Consider the following 20,298-nt stretch of genomic DNA (forward strand, 5'->3'; position numbering starts at 1 on the left):
CTTTAATATGATATTTATTTTTGTGTTACTTGAATTATAATGAAACTATTGTTGGGGTTTATTTGCCCTGATTTCTTACCATAAATAAGTTTTCCTTTTAGGAAAAGTTTTAATATTTTGACTAGTCCTTTTCTTGTAGGAAAGGTTTTAGGACTTTATAAATATAGGTTTGTCTTCTTACTCGTGGTCTTTCGAGCTTTGCTAGCTTCCGCATTACACCTGCTTATTTTCGGTCTTAACAACTATTTCTGCTTAGAGTTATAAGTATATAAAAGTGAGAAAATACATAAGTAATGAAGTTTAAATTCAATAATATTACTCATATGACCGTGCAAAGCGCGATTACATTTACTAGTACAAAAGTAAAGGTATAGCAAATCTAAATAGCGTTAACAAAGTTATTAAGAAATGTTTTCCAAAGTTATTACTTTGCGACCAAAGTCAATGCTTTCTTGATTTGTAAGATTGCATATTGCAGGAAAACCAATACAACAACCACACACGCCCTTAACACATGATGGATATCCTTTTATGCATGGCCCGTGACAATCCGAATACACAGAACACGGTTGTCCCATCACAATATCTGAGGATTGAAAAAAAAAATTAGCACCTTGCACAAAATCATAATTATTGGTTAACGATTCAAATTCATTCCAACTCGTTCATTTGACACTGCTGACAAGATCTCATTTTGAATAAATATTGTCATTATACAATCAAATCTCTTTATAATAACATCGTTTGTTCAAATATTCTTTGACTTCTCTAATAAAAATGTTATTCATAAAACATATAACATAACATAACATAAAAAATCAAACAAGTGACTAGCAAAATAATTGACTAACGTTCATAAAGAAAATAAAGAAACAAAGAGAGACTAACCACATGAAAAGATCAAACAAGTGACTAGCAAAAACACACTCAATGAAGCCTTCTCCATATTAACTACTTAATTTTATTAAGTAAAGTAGTATTTTATTATATTTTACTTTGAAGTGTTTTTTATGGTGACAATATATATATAGGACCATGTTCATTAAGTTCCTTCCATATTTCTAGTAAATAGATAATATTGATAAGATTATAGTCAATTGTGAAGTTTGCTTTTATCTTGACTTGAATTTGTTTTCCTCTTTTTTATATGGAATGTTGTAATTATGATTGATTTGACTTATTTAAGTTTGGAAGAAAAAAGTAGTACTATAATTAAATTACATTAATTAACAATATAAAAAGTATATTAACAATTTAGTTGACACTCAAAATTTTACAAGTGCTATAAATTAGGACAAAGAGAATAACATGTATTTTTATTTTTATATATAAAAGAGAATGTGAACGGGTTAGGGTAAGTCGGTGAAAGTTAAGAATTTAAAATATTTAACAGTATATTAAAAAAATTGATTGACTTTCAAAATTTCACTCATGCCTCATAAATTGAGATATGAGGAATTAACATATATTACTTGAAAAATCACATACTTAGTAAAATCTTTAAAATCATATTAAAATTTGGTTGACTCTCCTAATTATATTTGTGCCACTTTATGAGACATATAAAGTAGTATATGTTGGGTTTGTGCTTGCACATACGGTATATTTGTAGGCTAACATTTAATAATGCAAAATCATAGAAAGCACATTGAAAGTCACCTAACTGCCTTTGGAAGTCATTTCGTCAAATCATTTTAATAGTATAAGAGAGAGACTAACCAGATGAAAAGATCAATAAAATGGCCAAATAAAATAGAATGATTGAAGCTTTAGCCATGTTTTTTTGTGTAAAGAAAAGTTTTCTTCTTTTTGACTTTAGAATGCTTCTTATTGTGACATTTTATAATACCTAAATCATTAAGTACTTGCCATATGTTTATTTCCAATTTTGAAAATGGAAAATTTCTTTTCCACTTTAAATTTTGGAAAAGGGATTTAAGAAACTATTTTGTTTATTGGTGAACAATGAAAATAGCTACAACAAACCTACTTACCTTATATCAAGATTTGACTTGTGATCTTATTTATTGTAGTTTATCCAAAATTGTGGTCAAAACTTGACCACAAATTTCGTCTTTTATTTATGGGAAAAATTCAAATATGTCATCGAACTTTGAAAAAAAACTCTTTTATGTCATTCATTAAAAGTTTGATTCATCTATGTCATTTCTATTTGAGAAAAGACTCAAACATGTCTTGAATTTGTTTCCCTCTTTTTTATATGTAATGTTGTAATTATGACTGATTTGACTTTTTTAAGTTAGGAAGAAAAAAGTAGTACTATAATTAAATTACACTAATTAATAATTTAAAAAATATATTAACAATTTAGTTGACTCACAAAAATTTACATGTGCTATAAATTGGGATAAAGAGAATAAAATATCTTTTTATGTTATGTATAAAAGAGAATGTGAACGGGTTAGGGTAAGTCGGTGAAAGTTAATAATTTAAAATATTTAATAATATATTAAAAAATTAACTGACTCTCAAAATTTCACACATACCACATTAATTGAGATAAAGGAAATTAATATATATTATTTAAAAAAATCACGTAATTAGTAAAATATTTAAAAATTATATTAAAATTTGGTTGACTCTCCTAATTATATTTGTGCCACATAAATTGAGACGTATAGAGTAGTATATATTGGGTTTATGCTTGCACATGTTGTATATTTATAGGCTAAAATTTAATAATGCAAAATCAGAGAAAGCAAATTGAAAGTCACCTAACTGCCATTGGAAGTCATTTCGCCAAATATTTATAGGCTAACACACGAAAAATAAAGAAAATCATCTAATTCTTATAAATTGACTCTTAAATACTCAAAAATACCTCGGATCATGATGAGGTTATACATACTAATCTCTCAACTCCTTATGAAGAGTTACGTAAATATTTTCAAAATACCATTTGTAAGCCATTTCACCAAATATTCATGGGATTTACACAAGGAAAATTGAAAAACTCGCATAATTCCTATAAAATGGCTCCTAAATGCCTAAAAATACCTCGGATCATGGCGAGGCTATATGTACTGCTCCCCCCAACTCCTTACGGAGTGTTTCATAAAGTTTTTTCTAAAAAATTATTCGGACGTCATTTCACCAAATATTCATGGGTTAACACACATGAAAAATTGAAAAAATCGTCTAATTCCTATGAAAGGCTCTTAAATGCCCTAAAATGTTTCAGATCATGGTGAGGCTATAAGTAGTGCTCCTGAAAATTCTTACGGAGGGTCTTGTAAAGTTTTTTCAAAAAAATCACCTGCAAGCAAATTCACCAAATATTCAATGGCTAACGTACTACTCCCCCAAATGACTCCTAAATGTCCAAAAATGTCTTAGATCATGGTGAGTCTATACGTACTACTCGTCCAACTCCTTACGCAGGGTTGCGTAAAGTTTTTTAAGAAAAATAGCCCGAAAACTATTTCCCAAATATTTGTGGGCTACCACACACACAAAATTGAAAAAAAATCGCCTAATTCATATAAAATGGTTTCTAAATGCCCAAAATGCCTCGGATCATGACAAGGCTATGCATACTTCTCCCCCAACTCCTTATAAAGGGTTGTGTAAATATTTTCAAAAAAAATCGCCGGAAAGCCATTTCACCAAATATTCATGAGCTAACACACAAAAATTTGAAAAAATCACATAATTCTTATAAAATGGCTTCTAAATGCCCAAAAATCCCTCGGATCATGGTGAGACTTTACGTACTTCTCCCCCAATTCCTTACAGAAAGTCTCGTAAAAAAAATTCAAATAAAACGCTCGAAAGCCATCTCATCAATTATTCATAGCTAACACACACAAAAAATTGAAAAAAATCGCCTAACACCTATAAAATGGCTCCTAAATCCCTAAAGTGTCTCGGAAAATGGTCAGGTTGTACGTGTGGTTCCCCCAAGTCCATATGTAGGGTCTTGAATATTTCAAAGTTCCCTCGGAAGCCATCTATACAAATATTCATGGGCTAACACACACGAAATATTGAAAAATTGCCTAATTCCTATAAAAGGCTCCTAAATACCCAAAAAGAAAATCGGATGGTCCAGCTATACGTACTGCTTCCCCAACTCCTTAAAGAGGGTCTCGTAAATTTCTTTCAAAAAAATCGCCCAAAAGTCATTTCATCAAATATTCATAGGAAATCGCCTAATTATTATAGAGTGGCTTCGAATTGCCAAAAAATGCATCGGTTCATGGTGAAGCTATATGCACTACTCCCCCAACTCCTTATGGAGGGTCTTGTAAAGTTTTCTAAAAATAATGCTCGAAAGTCATTTCACCAAATGTTCATGGGCTCACCACACGAAAAATTGAAAAAAAATCACATAATTCCTATAAAATGGCTACTAAATGTCCAAAAAATGTCTCAGATCATGGTGAGGCTATACGTTCTACTCCCCAACTCCTTACAGAGGGTCTCGTAAAAAAAAATTCAAAAAATCACCCGAAAGTCATTTCACCAAATATTCATTGGCTAACACACACGAAAAATTGAAAAATCGCCTAATTCATATAAAATGATTCTTAAATGCCCAAATAAGACTCAGTTCATGGTGCGGTTGTACATACTGCTCCCCCAACTCCTTAAGGAGAGTCTCGTAAAGTTTTTTCAAAAAAATTACCGGAAGCCATTTCACCAAATATTTATGGGCTAATATACACCAAAAATTGAAAAAAATCGCCTAATTCTTATAGAATGGTTCCAAAATACCCAAAAATTCCTCAAATCATGGTGTGAGGCTGTATGTATTGCTCCCCAACTCCTTTTTTTTTAAAGATTAAATTGGGCAAGACCCAATTGTTCATAAAAATAAAGAGAGATTATATGTACTGCTCCCACAACTCCTTACGGAGGGTCTTGTAAAGTATTTTTTTTTAAAATCACCTGGAACTCAAGAAGCCATTTTACCAAATATTCATGGAATAACATACACGAAAAGTTGAAAAAATCGCCTAATTCCTATATTATGGCTACATGCACAAAAATATCTCAAATCATGACAAGACTATACGTACTGCTCCCCCAACTCCTAATAAGTACCAAATTCAAGGAAGACTACACTAATTAAATATTATATTTATTACATATTAAAGAATTTAATTCACATAGTGTTGTAATATACAGTTGCTTGTTTGATGAAGCGTAGTTTTAAAACTAATTAATCACGATTATAAATGCTAGATTTACAGTAACAGTAATCAAATATAATGATTGTGAGTTATACAGATACTAGTCAAAACTTTAAAATATGAAAGTTTTTATAAATACCCAACTCTTTCGATAAAATAATAATAATCTTTATTAATATCCAATAATTATATCATTGGATTTACATATAACCAAGGTCTAAGTAGCTTTAATAACTAATTAGAAGAATCTTGTAAGGTCATAATATTTGACCTAGGTTAATGTTTTCTTGATCACCTTGACATGTTGGACCAACACAACAAATACACACACCATTAACACATTGTGGAATTCCAATCCTACATAGAGATGGACACTCTGATGCCAAAGTACATGCTTGTCCCATCATAATGACATCTGATAATTCAAAAAAAATAAATTATTAGCACCTTCCACAAAAATATAAACGAGAATTGAATGTTAATCGTATGATAGAGATAGATTCAGAATTCAAATATTCACAGGCGAAGCAATTAATAAAAAATCTAATTTTATTGTTTTAATGGTCTAATTTGAAAAAATATATTTTTGTGAGTGATAGAGTATAAGAGAGTGACTAACCAGATGAAAAGATCAATAAAATGGCCAAATAAAATAGAATGATTGAAGCTTTAGCCATGTTTTTTTGTGTAAAGAAAAGTTTTCTTCTTTTTGACTTTAGAATGCTTCTTATTGTGACATTTTATATACCTAAATCATTAAGTACTTGCCATATGTTTATTTCCAATTTTGAAAATGGAAAATTTCTTTTCCACTTAAATTTTGGAAAAAGGATTTAAGAAACTATTTTGTTTATTGGTCAACAATGAAAAATGGCTACAATAAACCTACTTACCTTATATCAAGATTTGACTTTTGATCTTATTTAATGAAGTTTATCCAAAGTTGTGGTCAAAACTTGACCGCAAATTTCGTCTTTTATTTATGGGAAAAAACTCAAATATGTCAATACTTAGAAAAAAAATTCATTTATGTCATTTATTAAAACTTTGGCTCATTTATGGAGTTAATATCTCAGATGGTCACTCAACTTGGACTAGTTTACTTAGAAAGTCACTCAACTTTGTTTTATGACTCAAAAGTTACTCAACTATTGATATTTCACTTAGAAAGTCACTCAACTAATGATATTTTACTTAAAAAATCATCAAACTAATTTAAATAATTTCTTCATTAAATTTTGTTGAAATACAATTTCATTTTAAGCTAATTTTAAAAAATAAAAGATGCTCATTTTAATGATTTTATTGAATTTTGTTGAAATATATATATTTTTAAAAATAATAAAAGATCGCTATTGTGCATCTTTTTTATTATTCCTTTTAATTTAGTAAAAGATTTCTATTTAAAACGTATAGTTGCAATTGAAAAATTAAAATTAAAACTTACAGTAGCATTGCTTATAATTTAATAAGAAATAATAAAAGATTGCTATTTTAAATGTGCAGTAGCAATTAAGAGAAAAAATTGATTTTTTGTTCTCGCAATTGTTTTACTAGAATTAAATGTGCTAAAAAATGTTATTGTTCGTTTTTTCAAAAAATTGTAATTAAATAACTAAAGAAGGTCAATAAGATAATTAAAATAAATATCTTATTATTTCTTAAAAAATAATTTAAAATAAAAATTATATTTTAACAACATTTAATGAATAAATTATTTAAATTTGTTGAGTGACTTTCTAAGTGAAATATCAATAGTTCGGTGACTTTCTAAATGAAATATCAATAGTTGAGTGACTTTCTAAGTGAAATATCGATAGTTGAATGACTTTTGAGTTATAAAATAAAGTTGAGTGACTTTCTGAGTGAACAATTCAAAGTTGAGTGACTTCATAAGTGAAGTATGCAAAGTTAAGTGACCATCTAGGATATTATCTCCTCATCTATGCAATTTCTGTTTGAGAAAAGGCTCATTCATGCCATTATTTTACTAATTGAAAAAAGTTTTTGTTTTGCAAAACCATTTTTTACACATAGTCAGGTCAAATTATGATTCGGTCAGGTCATTAATTAAATCATTTTTTTAAAAGGAAAAGGCTCAAATATGCCATCAAATTTTGAGAAAAGGCTCATCTATGTCATCCGTTTAAAGTCTAGCTCATCTATGTCATTTCAATTAACAAATAATGGCATGTATAAGCCTTTTCTCAAATGAAAATGGCATAAATGAGTCAAACTTTTAACGGATAGCATCAATCAACCTTTTTTCAAAGTTTGATGGCATATTTAAGCCTTTGCCTTTTACTATTTATAGGTAACATAACTATAATTCCTTATGAAAATATTGTAAGCCAAAGCAAATAATTTATATATCAAAAAACTATAAAATACAGTCCTTATGTATATAACATTCTTGTGATTGTCTTCACACACGACACAACTAAAGAGTATAATTTCTCTATAGTATCCAAATAACAAAGATAATCAATAAATATAATTTTTTTATTTCATGACAAAATTAATACTTGTACTAGAAAGACGCAAGAGATAAGTTACTCGACCATATAAATTTATAACACTTATATAATATTTATTTATTTATTTATTCACTAATATGGGGTACACGCGCAACGTTGTATATGGAGATACAACTAACTAAAGTGGCTAATATGCATACATGTAATGGGCTTCTGATAAAGATCCATTGGAGTATAATTTAATGTAATACACTTTACAAATTATTGAACTTCTTGATATCCAGGTGTGTTTGGTATGAAAGGAAAATGATTTTCTAAAAAATGTTTTCTCGGAAAACAATCTAGTAGAAAACATTATTCCAATACTATTTATATGCTATCTTAAAAAACACTGTGAGGGGGGGGAATCGAAAGTGGGGGTTGGGATGATCAAGTAGGGGTCAGGGGAATTAGGTTGTGGAGAAGAGACAATAAACTTGGAATGCCACTTAACTCGATCTGTTTTCTACTATTTTTCATGATTTCATGTATCCTAAGTATGCCCTTCTGAAAAAGGGAAAAATGAAAGCAACAGCTGAAACTCAATGAGTCAATGTACCAACACTACAAACTACACAGTTAAGCTACAATTGTTCCGGATCTTCGTCTTGCCAATCCTTCCGTCAAGGTGAGAGCTCTCTTCCCATGGTGGCTGAATGCCTCTCGAAATTTACTTCTTCGAAGAAACCCCAGCATCACAAAGAAAAGCGAAAGCCTCACCTTGTAAAGGTACACCTCATCCAATCTTTTCGTTCAAGATTTACAAGCTCATCCTACGCCTTTCTGCGAGGAAAGTGGCTGACTGCTACAAATCTGAGAGAATGGAGAACAAGGGATGAGAAACATTATAAAAACTTAAGAGCATGTGAACAAATGATTTTGAAAATGAACGATAACGTCCACAGTGAGAATCAAAGAGAAGAACAATCAAACTGATCTGAATTGTCTTTTGGTTCCTTTTCTACTCAACAAAGTTTAGGTCCATTTTGCTGCCTCCTCCACACAACATGGTGGATGAAGGAGCATTGTTGTCCGTCACTCCACATTTTCTCTTTCGTCTGAGTGCATTGAAAAATGCACTACATGGTCAACAAACAATGTGATGTTTTGCCAACAAATACAATGATGTTGTTATTAAATAGCCAAGATGCTGCGATCTTTTTATTCTCCCTCCCATAGTGTCATTTCCTGGTTGGGGGCAGTACGAATATTTTCACAAAATGTTAGTTAAACTCTTTCCTCTGATTAAGCAATTAAATAAACAGGCTAACCCTACATATAATAGGGCAATGTAAAAGCATCCGCTGAACTGTGACAACTTTGTGACTAGAAATGTTTACTTGACCTGAAAGTGCCAGGAAATTAAAGATTTGCGACAATTCAAAATAGACACATTAAAGGACTTGTAAACAAAAGGAAGACAACGAACCTGAAATAAAACTACAGGTTGCTTCCATGTCCACTAACGGAAAAGCCTTGGCACTGACTTTTTTGGAATCTTGCCTTCAAGTTTTAGCCTTCTGTATGCTTCTCTTATGTGACATGGCCTGATTGGCCCTGTATCTTTTCTCTCTGCCATCACCATTTTAGCTGCAAAATGTATGGTAAGATGATTGAGCACCATTACTTGGAGAAAATCAATGCAGTATAGCCCTTCAACTTTCTTTAACTGAGGACATTTCCACCTTGAAACACTAAAGATTGGCAACTCTTTACTGCATAATTAGACTGGAAATTGGCCAAACATAGTTCACCTAGGTTTCGAGACATTCAGTTGATTCTTTTGAAGAAGGGAAAGGAAAAGCAGAGAAAGAATGTGACATTGAGCTTTTACAGGTAGAGGGTAACAGAGACCACTAGGAACAAAGGAGGGGCCAGTGCCTGGGCCAACACTGAGGCAGGAGAGTCATTTTATTTTTCTTGCTTAAAAAGTCCTACGTTTTCCCTGGTTGTAGTGCCAAACATCCTTAACCAGTCAAGACACATCAAATGCGATTTCAGACACGTTGGCGGGTGCTTAATTAGCATAGGTACGATGTGTGAGTACATAGAAGACATTTTAGAGCCACTCTTTGTTACTTTTAAAGGAGCTAAGTGTTTCCAATGAATGTTAACCAACATGCTCAGTAATGGATAGTATTACAGGTCTTAGGCTTTTAATGCCTAATTGTTGCAAATTGGTCAAGAACTGATGATAGTTTGGCAAGTATTTTGGTTCCGTGCACTAGTGTCTAAGAAAAGAAACCAAATAAAATCATTCCAAACACAATTCATCCTTGCTATTCCCAAATAAAGGATAAACGTTTTGCTTCATCAATTATCTTCTATAAAAAATGGATCTGTCTATTTACCTGTTTCAATAAGCTCACCGACAAACATTTTTGCTATCCCAGACACCACAATTGTCATAGGAATAGATATCTTGGCACTTCCTGTGATGTTGGACAGCAACTGAATCGACAACACAGAAGAAGAGTCACGACAAAATTAAATTATGCACAACAAATTGTCAGACTAGAAAAGCAAACATCTCAATGGCCCTAGGGCTTGCACAAGGTCCTCATATATTCACAAAGATTTGGCTTCATTCTCAATTATCTGACAGTTACACGTCTATTGAGAAAATGAATTCTAACATTTCATGTGTGTAATGAAAGACAAAAAGACTGTGCTTCAATAGGCTAATGTTAGGGATTGGTCCAACACCACGTAACAAGGCCATCTCAACTCAAACAACAACAATATACCCAGCTAGTCCCACAAAATGGGATCTGGGAATGCAAGAACTGAAAATTACAAACCAAAACTTCAAAACTATACAAAAGAAAATGAAACCCCACCTCAGCCTTATACTCACGGGTCTCCCCAGAACTCCCAGAAGCTTCCTTTTCAGATACAGCAGAAGCTATCTCTAACCACTACTCTAGCATCTCTTTTATCCTGTTTCCACTTTAACCCAGATTATAAAAATCCATTCTTGATGTTATTCCTAGGAAAGAAAGTACTTTTAAGACAGACCCTATTGGCACTAAAACTCCCCAATACAAAAGAAGTGTTGTAAGGCACTGAAGCCATAGGAGCAGCCGAGCAAAGGTCAAACTCCTGCTTACTACAGGGCCATTAGCTAAACTATTTGAGAAAGGTCCAAAAGGATTTTGGTGGTTCTATGAATATTTTTACTGTGGTTTTTGTGTGTTTTTGTGTGTGGGGATAAAGGGTTGATTGGGAAGAGTGAAGTTGGGGCAAGAATTATTCAGGGTTCGTGTAAAAAAAAAACAAGAGTGGAGAAAAGGGTTTAAGGGGGATGGCAGAGGGTTCTGGAAGTAAACATACAATTGGGAGTTTCCCATCTCAACTCAAGCAAATCATATCAAATCATGCATGGAAAAGTATAAGAGAAGACAAGTAAACATCTCAATGGCCACAAGGTCACAATAAAAGAACAAGATTATTCTGCCCACATGTATTTTCAACAATTTTCTATCATGTTCTTGTTCGGACATTATATTTTTACTGAAAGACAACACTATTTACTTAAATGGCTAAATGTTAGCGACAGAAGAAATCCAAGAAAAGAAGGCCCTATTAATTTAAAACAAAATCAAACCAAAACTAGCATGAGACTGCATGTAAGAGAATTTCCAAATAGAAGTCCTCTCATAGAGGAGGGTAAGAGACTAGGAACACTATATCAGGAAATTTGTGAGTATCAGACACGAATAATTTGACTATCCGACATGAATACTTTGTGAGTATCAGCGATGAATACAAGGAAATTGATGTGGTTTACTGGATGTAGGGTTCTATCTCAGACACTAGTCTATCATCTACATACCATTTCTTGAAAAGGGAAGCTGAGTTCACTAAGCTCCCACTATGCACAAGGCCGGGGCAAGGCCGGACCATATTGATTGGAAAGCCACATTAGAGGATCAGTTGATAGAGAAATGAAGTTCTGCCCATTTTCTCAGTATAACCTTTTTTGGAAACTCCCTTCCCCAGATCAAGCAAACAAAAAGCAACACGCACATGAATAACGAAACAAACACACAGATAAGCTACGGTAGAGGAGAAAACAACTCTGACATCATCTATAGTGCTTTGTCTATAATAGTACAGATCATATTCAGAACATGCAAAAAGGGAGGAAAAAGATGATATAATGGGATGGATGGCAAAACATACCCTCTTCATGTTGGATTTCTGAAATCCAGATCTCCTAAAAGATTCATATCTACTCATTTGCTCCTCTGTAAATTGGGATAAGATGGACCTGAAAGAGAAAAGATAACAAAGTGAACCTAATAGTTATTGGACTGAGGTAGCTGTTGTGTATGGTCACTGCCTCTGCAGAGAGCATCTAACTAGATCTAGCTCAAATGCAAAGTTAAATCTTCTACAGCAACAGGAGAAGCCACCCAGGTGAGGGCTACAGAACCATCCTTCTTTAATAAAGTCCTGCTTTGTTTGGATATAGTTAGCCGACAGCTGTGTGTGAGACAACAACATACCCAGTGTAATCCCAGAAGTGGGGTTTGGGAAGGGTGGTGTGTACACAACTTTACCCCTACCTTGAGAAGGTACAGAGACTCTTTCTGATAGACCCTCGGCCAAGTAAGACAATTTTGGTGCGCGTTGCCCAGCCCTTAAGAGGGAGGTACTAGTGGTCACATAGCAGCCACCACTCATCAGGTATAAGAGAAAATGGCAATTGGTTTTTCTATTTTCTAGTGGAAGTAGGAGATCCAGCTAACAAAAAGGCGAGGCTGCAGCAATTCAAGCATCTAAAAAATACATATGTAACGATTGCTTCATATAAGAGGTTCTGCTTTACTTGTGAATGACATCTGAAATCACAACCTTTAATTCACATTGCTTCATAATTGTTCTCTTGGTTTTTTTTTTCTTCTTTTGGGATGAAAGCAACCATCACCTCATAACTGTTATTGAAACAGGAAACATTTCGGGTTCAAATGACGAGGAATATTTTGAAAATGTACGTTGCAGCAGGAGAAGACTGATCTCCTTTTATACTTTCACATATTTGGAAGGAATGGGAAATAGATAGCAAATAAAGTTTGACAACATAGAACAACAAGTACGAAACTTGCGAAGCCAAATGTCTATCTCCCTTCATCTACCTTGCCTCAAAAGGAATTTTACCTCCTTTCTTGTAGTGTCATAGAAACACTATTAATACCAGGTAGAGCCCTACTGATTATAGGAGAGAAAAATAATCTAAACTGAGCTCACATAACAAGGAGGTGCAGACCCTAGATAGGAAGGCTTGGAGGTCGAGGATTAGAGTAGAAGTTTAGTACGTAACCGCGTGTGGTCGCCCGTTTGGTGGGAGAGGCAATGTCATATCCTCTTCTCCTTATTAGTAGTAATATTTAGTAACCGCATAGTTTCTTATTCTTCTATGTGTTTTTACTATTTGTTGCTTCATTTTGCTTTGTATCTTGATATTTTGTTGTCATGTTTTCTACTTGCAACCCTTCTATGAATAACTTCCCTTTTAAGCTGAGGGTCTATCCGAAACAACTTCTCTATCCCACAAAGGTAGGGGTAGGGTCTATGTGCATCTTACTCTTACCCTCCCAGAACCCACTTATGGGATTATACTAGGTATATTGTTGTATAACATGGAGGTGCAGAAGAAAAACTTTAGCATAACAAGTATATATATAACTGCAATGTACAATTCCCATTTTATTGGCCTTGACCACTATATGGTTTCTTCAATACCAGCTAAATTAGTTATTCTCCATATTGCCCTCACTTAACAATGCTCATACAAAATGTCAATTTATTAATTAACAGCCACTATATTTCCTACTGGTATTGAACTGCAGTATATCAAGCATATCAAGCAAGATGAGATCTGTTCACAGATCTCAATAGAAGCATTGACCTGCTGGTTATAGATACATATTTTTGTAAAAAAAAAAATGATAGAGCAGATGTACTGAAGGAATCATACAAAAGAGAGTTAAATTAATAGTCTGAGTAACAAATCAACAAGGAAGGAAAGGAAGGTGAGAGGAAGGGATGAAAATCATTAGAAAAAGAGTTATTCTTGTACGCGAAGTGATTAGTAGGCAGGTCCAACCAGCCACATAAGCTATCACAGAACAGGATAATACCATATAATCTTGACAATCTTCTATGAATGGAATCCTTTAAACAGAAAGAGTTCGAGATATTTGAAAACATAAACTGACAAAACTTACTGCATCTTCGCCAGTTTGTCAGGATCACTACTTGATGAGAGTTTTCCTAACTGCACATCCATGCTTTCTTCCTCTTCCTCCTCATCTTCCTCTTTGGGCTTGCTAATTGGACCAGCAGTACTAACAGAGACTGATGTAGCTTTAGATGTTGAAGGTTTTTCACGAGAATCAGTATTAACATCGTCACCTTCATTCATATTAACACCAACTGCACCTTGATCTTGGCCTTCATTCTCATCGGTGCCAGCAGGGGATTCAGGGGATGAGTCATCCTGCTCCTCAAAAGTAGCCTCAAAAGGATCCTTAGATCGCTTCATAGAACTCGCTGCACCAGAATGTTAAATTCAAGTGAATTATACACCATGCTTATCATTCATCCATTTTGATTGAGATATACCAACTCCCAACACAAATGGTGTGATATGTTCAAGACAACTTTTTAGGGAGGCATGGTAAAAGTATAACTAGATTGATTTGGACCTCACAAAATGGCCAGACTCTCCAACCAGGTTGATTGATAAATTAATGGAGTTGAACTGATGCAGCTCAGATATTCTCAAGTCAAATGATCGATTGCAAGGATGAAAAAGATTAAAGCATTCAGAAGGAAGGAAAGTAAAAAGAAGGATGAAGCAACAATGTCAAAGAAACATTGTTGAGGTTTGAACTGGAAGTGACACCATCCATCAATATGTCTAGATTAAGATAAAAATGAATTGGAGTAGAAAACAAAAGCAGGGAGGCAACTAATCATGAGAAACACAAGAAATACTGCACTGTTTCAAGTGAGACCAAAAAGGTTAAGTAGTTGTCTACTTGCGCTGGTACATTTTTGGTTATATAACTGTAGTTGTTCCCCTGTTAGATTTTCATCAACGAAGCAATGATAAGATAACCTCTCTTCTTTTTCATAACCGATAAAATCCTACGGCCTGTGTGTGGTGGATAATGGGCTTGTCCCTCAACCTTTCCCACTTAAATACCAAGCTTTTCCAACGAAAGGGTTTGAACACGTAACGTACGCCTAACCCCCACATCACTCAATTCTCTTAGCACTAAACCAAAGCCCTGTTGGCTATACAAAGACATCCTCTCAGTACATCCTAAGTCACAAAACTAAGACTACAAGGGGTCGTTTGGTACGATGGATACAGAATAACAATTCCGGGATAAAATGCAGGACTATTTTATCCTGCATTTGGTTAGGGAAATTAGTTAGTCCCGAGATTGTTAATCCCATCATATATATGTATGATAACTTTGTTTATCCCATTCCCTGTACCAAACAACCCTTAAAGATTCAAGCTTTGCAAGTGATGTAACCTAAAAACATTTCCAAAACTAAGGTGTGAACAGCTTTGAGCATGAAACAGGCCTGCCCTAATGGGATGGATCGTTTCTGCCAACAAAATGAACACGGAACAAAACTAAGGTGTATGAACAGATGTAGCATTGCACAATTGAACTGCACGAAAGCTAGCCCGAACACCACGATCATCCAAAAAAAAAATATTCATTGCAATATTAGGTTATCTAGAATGAGCAAAATCATAATTGATAAATCCAAATAGAAAGAAAAATACCTAGCGAGCGAAATTCTGTGATTCTGAACTCTCACCAAAGATGATTCCGACGAGCGTGCCGGCGGCTGGTCTTAAGAAATTTGACGGGTCGACTTCACTGATGTGGTTGTGGGTTTAAATTTGGATTAGCTCATGGGTCGGGTCGGGTTGATTAGGTTCATGAATTAGGGCCGTTCAATCGGAAACCGATAATTAGAACGGAAAAAAAGTTATTGTTTATCAACAATGGGTCATTGGTTTGCAGTTTCAATATAGAGCAACTTTCATATATAGCAAACATAAAAATCATATTTATATGTTATAGTTATAATTTGTATAATTGCGATCCAAAACAAATTTTATGTTTGTTATGGAGTTTTTGATTTGTATAATTCGCTACAAACATTCAATTTTATACAAATTGTTAGTTTTGTACACATTGTAATTTGTATAATAAGATCTATATTTGTATAATTATAAGTGAATAGGACGAAAATATATGTATTTGTATTTGCATTTGCATATACACTTTTCTCTCGTTTTATATACCGAAATGTATAAAATAACTGATTGTATACCGAAAATGACTAATTGTATACCGAATCAGATGGGAAAATAATGGAATGTTTGCTGCAAATTACAATTAAAATAAACTATAGTTATAGCATTTAATTTGAATTAATAGTTTGTTATTTCATATAATTTTCCCTTCAATTCTTAACGATTTGAGATTTTCTCAACGGGTTAACCAATAACCCGATTGTAAATTAAAGAATTATATTTATACTATTTAGTAGATAAAGTCCTTGACTTAGAATATACTTTCATACTTTTATTTTGGCATAATACATAAAGGGATAAGGGTCTGAAAAATATCTCAACTTTAGTCGGATTTGTTGTTGCGATACTAAACTTTCATAAGGACCTATTACCTCCCTAAACTATTTAATACCATATTTTTTACCCCCTGAACAATTTAAATAATGTATTTTAAAGGTATATATGTGCCCACGTGGACACATTACTATTTATAATTTTGCATTATTTTTTATGTCCACGTGGGTAAATATATATGTTTAAAATACGGTATTAAATAGTCTAGGGAGGTAATAGGTCCTCATGAAAGTTTAGTATCGCAATAGCAAATCCGACCAAAGTCGGGGTATTTTTCAAACCCTTATCCCATACATAAACATGACCCTTAACTTGGCTTCAGCGGAAAACTATGCCCTCTAACTTTGAGTGCGCACAAGTAGGCACTTAAACTTGTATAAATTGAGCAAGTAGATACATGTGTTCTACATGACATAATACACGTAGGACACAAAATTGCAATGTAGGGTACCATATAGGATGAATGTGTCTATTTGTCCAATTTTATACAAATTTAAGTGTCTACTTGTGCACACCCAAAGTTAAAGGTCATAGTTGTCAACTGACACCAAATTTAGGGTCATGTTTATGTATTATGTCTTCTATTTTTGAGTGTCTCAAATTCTCGGTTATTCAACTCATGTGCATAACTCATTTGATTTCTCATCTTGTTTCTAAAACATTTTCTTGTATCAAATCTTAACGGTTAAACCGATAACCAAACCAATAACAATCAATAATCGATATACCGATAACTGATAAATCAATATTTTAATGATTGTAAAATGATTTAGCATATCTACAAATCAATAACCTAGTAAATCTCAGAAACCAAACGAAACCAACCGACACGCGACCGTAACTTCATTTACCTTCTTGCAATTGTGGGCCAAACATATCACAGATGGGTTTTTTAGTAATGGGCCTAGGATCTTTGTTCACTAGGTGAGATCAAAACTCACTATAATTTAACCAAATTATTTTATAAATTATAGGAACCACATATTATAAGTACTAAATAACATCTTATCCCTTCTAGTTTTCTATTTACCAAAAATCCTTTAAAAATGATGTTTGCGGGATACATAGCGTTGTGCACGGGATACATTAGGTTTGATACATTCCACATAGCGGGATACATAGCATTGTGCACGGGATACATTAGGTTTGATACATTCCACATAGCGAGATACATAACATTGTGCACGGGATACATGCGGGATACATAGTGTTGTGCACGGGATACATAACGTTTGATACATTCCACATAGCGGGATACATAGCATTGTATACGGGATACATGCGGGATACATAGGTAAATAAGGGATTTTTGAAATTTTTGAAATAAGTATGGATAAATGGATATTAAGGTAAGTAAATGAGTGTAGTTAAGTAATTTGTCCTAATTTTTACCCATATACTAAGGGAGAGCAAATTAAATGAAAATCACATACTTTAAAGATATTTTTAATTTTTATCCTTTTCTGGTTTTTTGTAGGATGGTATATATATATATATATATATATACAAATACTTTAAAGACACTTTTTATTTTTATCCTTTTCTGGTTTTTCTTTAGGATGGATATATATGTGTAATGGCATTTTCATTTTAAAATTTTGGATCAAAAACTTCAATATGATTAATAAATAGAATATTTATATTTCTTTGACTAACCTTTCCATATAGTACAAAGAATTTTGTTGACCAATTAACCAAATTTAGAAATTTATAAAAAAACAATTACTAAAAGTCTAAAATAAGACTATTGTAATAACTTTTTTCTTTTGCAATTTCTCAATGCTTAATACTATATAAGGTTGTACATAATTAAAACTAAGAAACACTCTAAAATTCTTAAGGTTTTATTATTTTACATAAAGATGGACAAAACTTCGATTATGGCACTTTTTGTAGTTGCTTTCTTGATTGTTTCTTGTGGTTAGTCTATTTTGTTTTCCTCTCATCATTTTCCCTTCAGATCAATTGATTTTGTAGTCCTTTACTTTGTCGATACGTATTATAAAATGCTAACAATTGTTTTGTAACTTTTAGATGTGACGACAGGCTTAAGAAAATGTAGCACAACAGAAGATTGTACGAGTCATGAAGATATGTTCCCAAAATGTGTTTGTGTTGATGGAACATGTGTATGCAGTTCACTCAACACACACTCTATTGATCATAAAGATAGTGGTTCAAGTGGCAAGTATTAAAAAGAATTTTAGGCTAGTCATGAACCTAAAAATGTCTCATTTGGTATTGTTTACATGATGAAAAAATTGCAATAAAATAATTAGATGGTTACGATTCGAATTTTTTGTTTCTTTTTTTATTTTAGATCTTAAGTGACTCTCTTTAGTCTGATTTATTTGTCATGATTTAAAGGAAAAAAAGAATAAATATATCCTTTGACTTTGTAATTTAGAACGAATATACTCTTTGTTATACTGATGTATGTATAACCTCATCGTTAAAAAACTCGATACATACGTGTAAAGTCGTAAACAAAGAATAAAATTTGGGAATGCTAACTCTATGGTTGTTAATTTATTTTACAAGAACAATATAACTACATATTCATGTAAATTAGACAAAAGTTAGACAAAATATCTCTTAATAGAAGAGTATAAAAATGCATAATAACAGCTAGGGCTGGGAGCAAAAAATGATAGGTCAAGTTAGGCTATGATTCATCGTTTATTATTTTAAGCAGGATTAGGCGATGACTCATATATCGATACAGTCCATCTTGATCCAACTTATTTTAGTAATCATCAATTTGTCACTCCTAATAAAAATTGATATGTCTTGAACGAATTAAATTGTGATTTATTGATTAATTAGTCCATTTTAACCGAATTAATTTAGTCCAAACCACCTATGCCACTCATAACTGCAAACAAATTTCTATACTGACCAACTTTCCACACACCAAAAAAAAAAATAACAAGGTAAGTTATTTATGCAATAGACATATTTTCTTTGGTCAAGTATCCATAGACAAAAAATCACTTTTTGACTCACTAATAAATAAAATTTCAAGATTTGGTCATGGACTATATATACTATATAAATGTGGTGGTCAGAATCATATTCTAAAGTCAAAAATTAGTTTATTCACATAACATGGTCAAGACTTTGATATTGACTGTGTTTTTGGTAGCTACCTTCTTGGTTATTTCACAAGGTTAGTCTACCCTTTTTTTCACAACAATTTATTATAACTAAATCCTTTTAGAATTATGTGTTCAAGATGTTAATGAGTTTTATAATTTTCAGATGTTGTGATAAGTGAGACCACATGTAATACCGTATCGGATTGTCTTCCAATGGTATGCCATACTGGACATCCAATGTGTCTACGAGGTGTATGCAGATGTCATCCTGAAGGTATATTTCTCTCTTTTTCTCAAGCGCTTATTTGACACAAATTATACCATAAGAAGTCACACCTAATATATATGTAGATATAAACTTAGACATTGTGTGTGTATAACTATAATACTCTCGAAATTATGTTCTTTCAAGATGCTAACGAGTTTTATAATTATTTTTCAGACGCGGTGACAAGTGATAAGATTCGTACGTGTAACGATTCGTCAGAATGTGTCGATGAAAAGAAATGTACGATTGTATTTCCAATTTGTGTTGGAGGGGAATGCAAATGTGGTGAACATTAAAAATGTTATAAAAGATTTATTTGTATTGGCTTACCTAATTTAATCAAAATATCTTTTTTTTCTATGAAATAGTATTATTTTTAAGTGATGTGCTAAATACTAAATAGGGACTTATTTTTAGAGTTTCAATCATTATTAATAAGATAGTTTAATGTAGAATAAATCAGGTCAACAAGCTCAAGTAATATAAAACGAAAAAAGTAATTTTGAATTCACATAATTCATTGTGTGTTATTGAAAAGAATTGAATATTCAAAATGATGGTATTCAAAGTA

At 32.6% G+C, this 20,298-nt stretch overlaps 1 protein-coding gene across 1 annotated transcript; it reads right to left on the reverse strand.

Annotated features, from left to right (window-relative positions):
• Nucleotides 1-8,144: 8,144 nt before the first annotated feature.
• Nucleotides 8,145-15,637, reverse strand: LOC125866968 (transcription initiation factor TFIID subunit 11). Its single transcript, XM_049547367.1, has 6 exons — nucleotides 15,489-15,637; nucleotides 13,906-14,230; nucleotides 11,858-11,945; nucleotides 10,024-10,123; nucleotides 9,102-9,262; nucleotides 8,145-8,485 (listed from the first exon to the last, which is right to left on the reverse strand). The coding sequence occupies exons 2-5, from the start codon at nucleotides 14,220-14,222 to the stop codon at nucleotides 9,135-9,137; spliced, it is 633 nt and encodes a 210-aa protein (XP_049403324.1). The 5' UTR covers nucleotides 14,223-14,230; nucleotides 15,489-15,637; the 3' UTR covers nucleotides 8,145-8,485; nucleotides 9,102-9,134.
• Between the last annotated feature and the right edge of the window lie 4,661 nt (nucleotides 15,638-20,298).

This window comes from Solanum stenotomum, chromosome 6 (assembly GCF_019186545.1).
Source record: "Solanum stenotomum isolate F172 chromosome 6, ASM1918654v1, whole genome shotgun sequence".
NCBI lineage: Eukaryota > Viridiplantae > Streptophyta > Magnoliopsida > Solanales > Solanaceae > Solanum > Solanum stenotomum.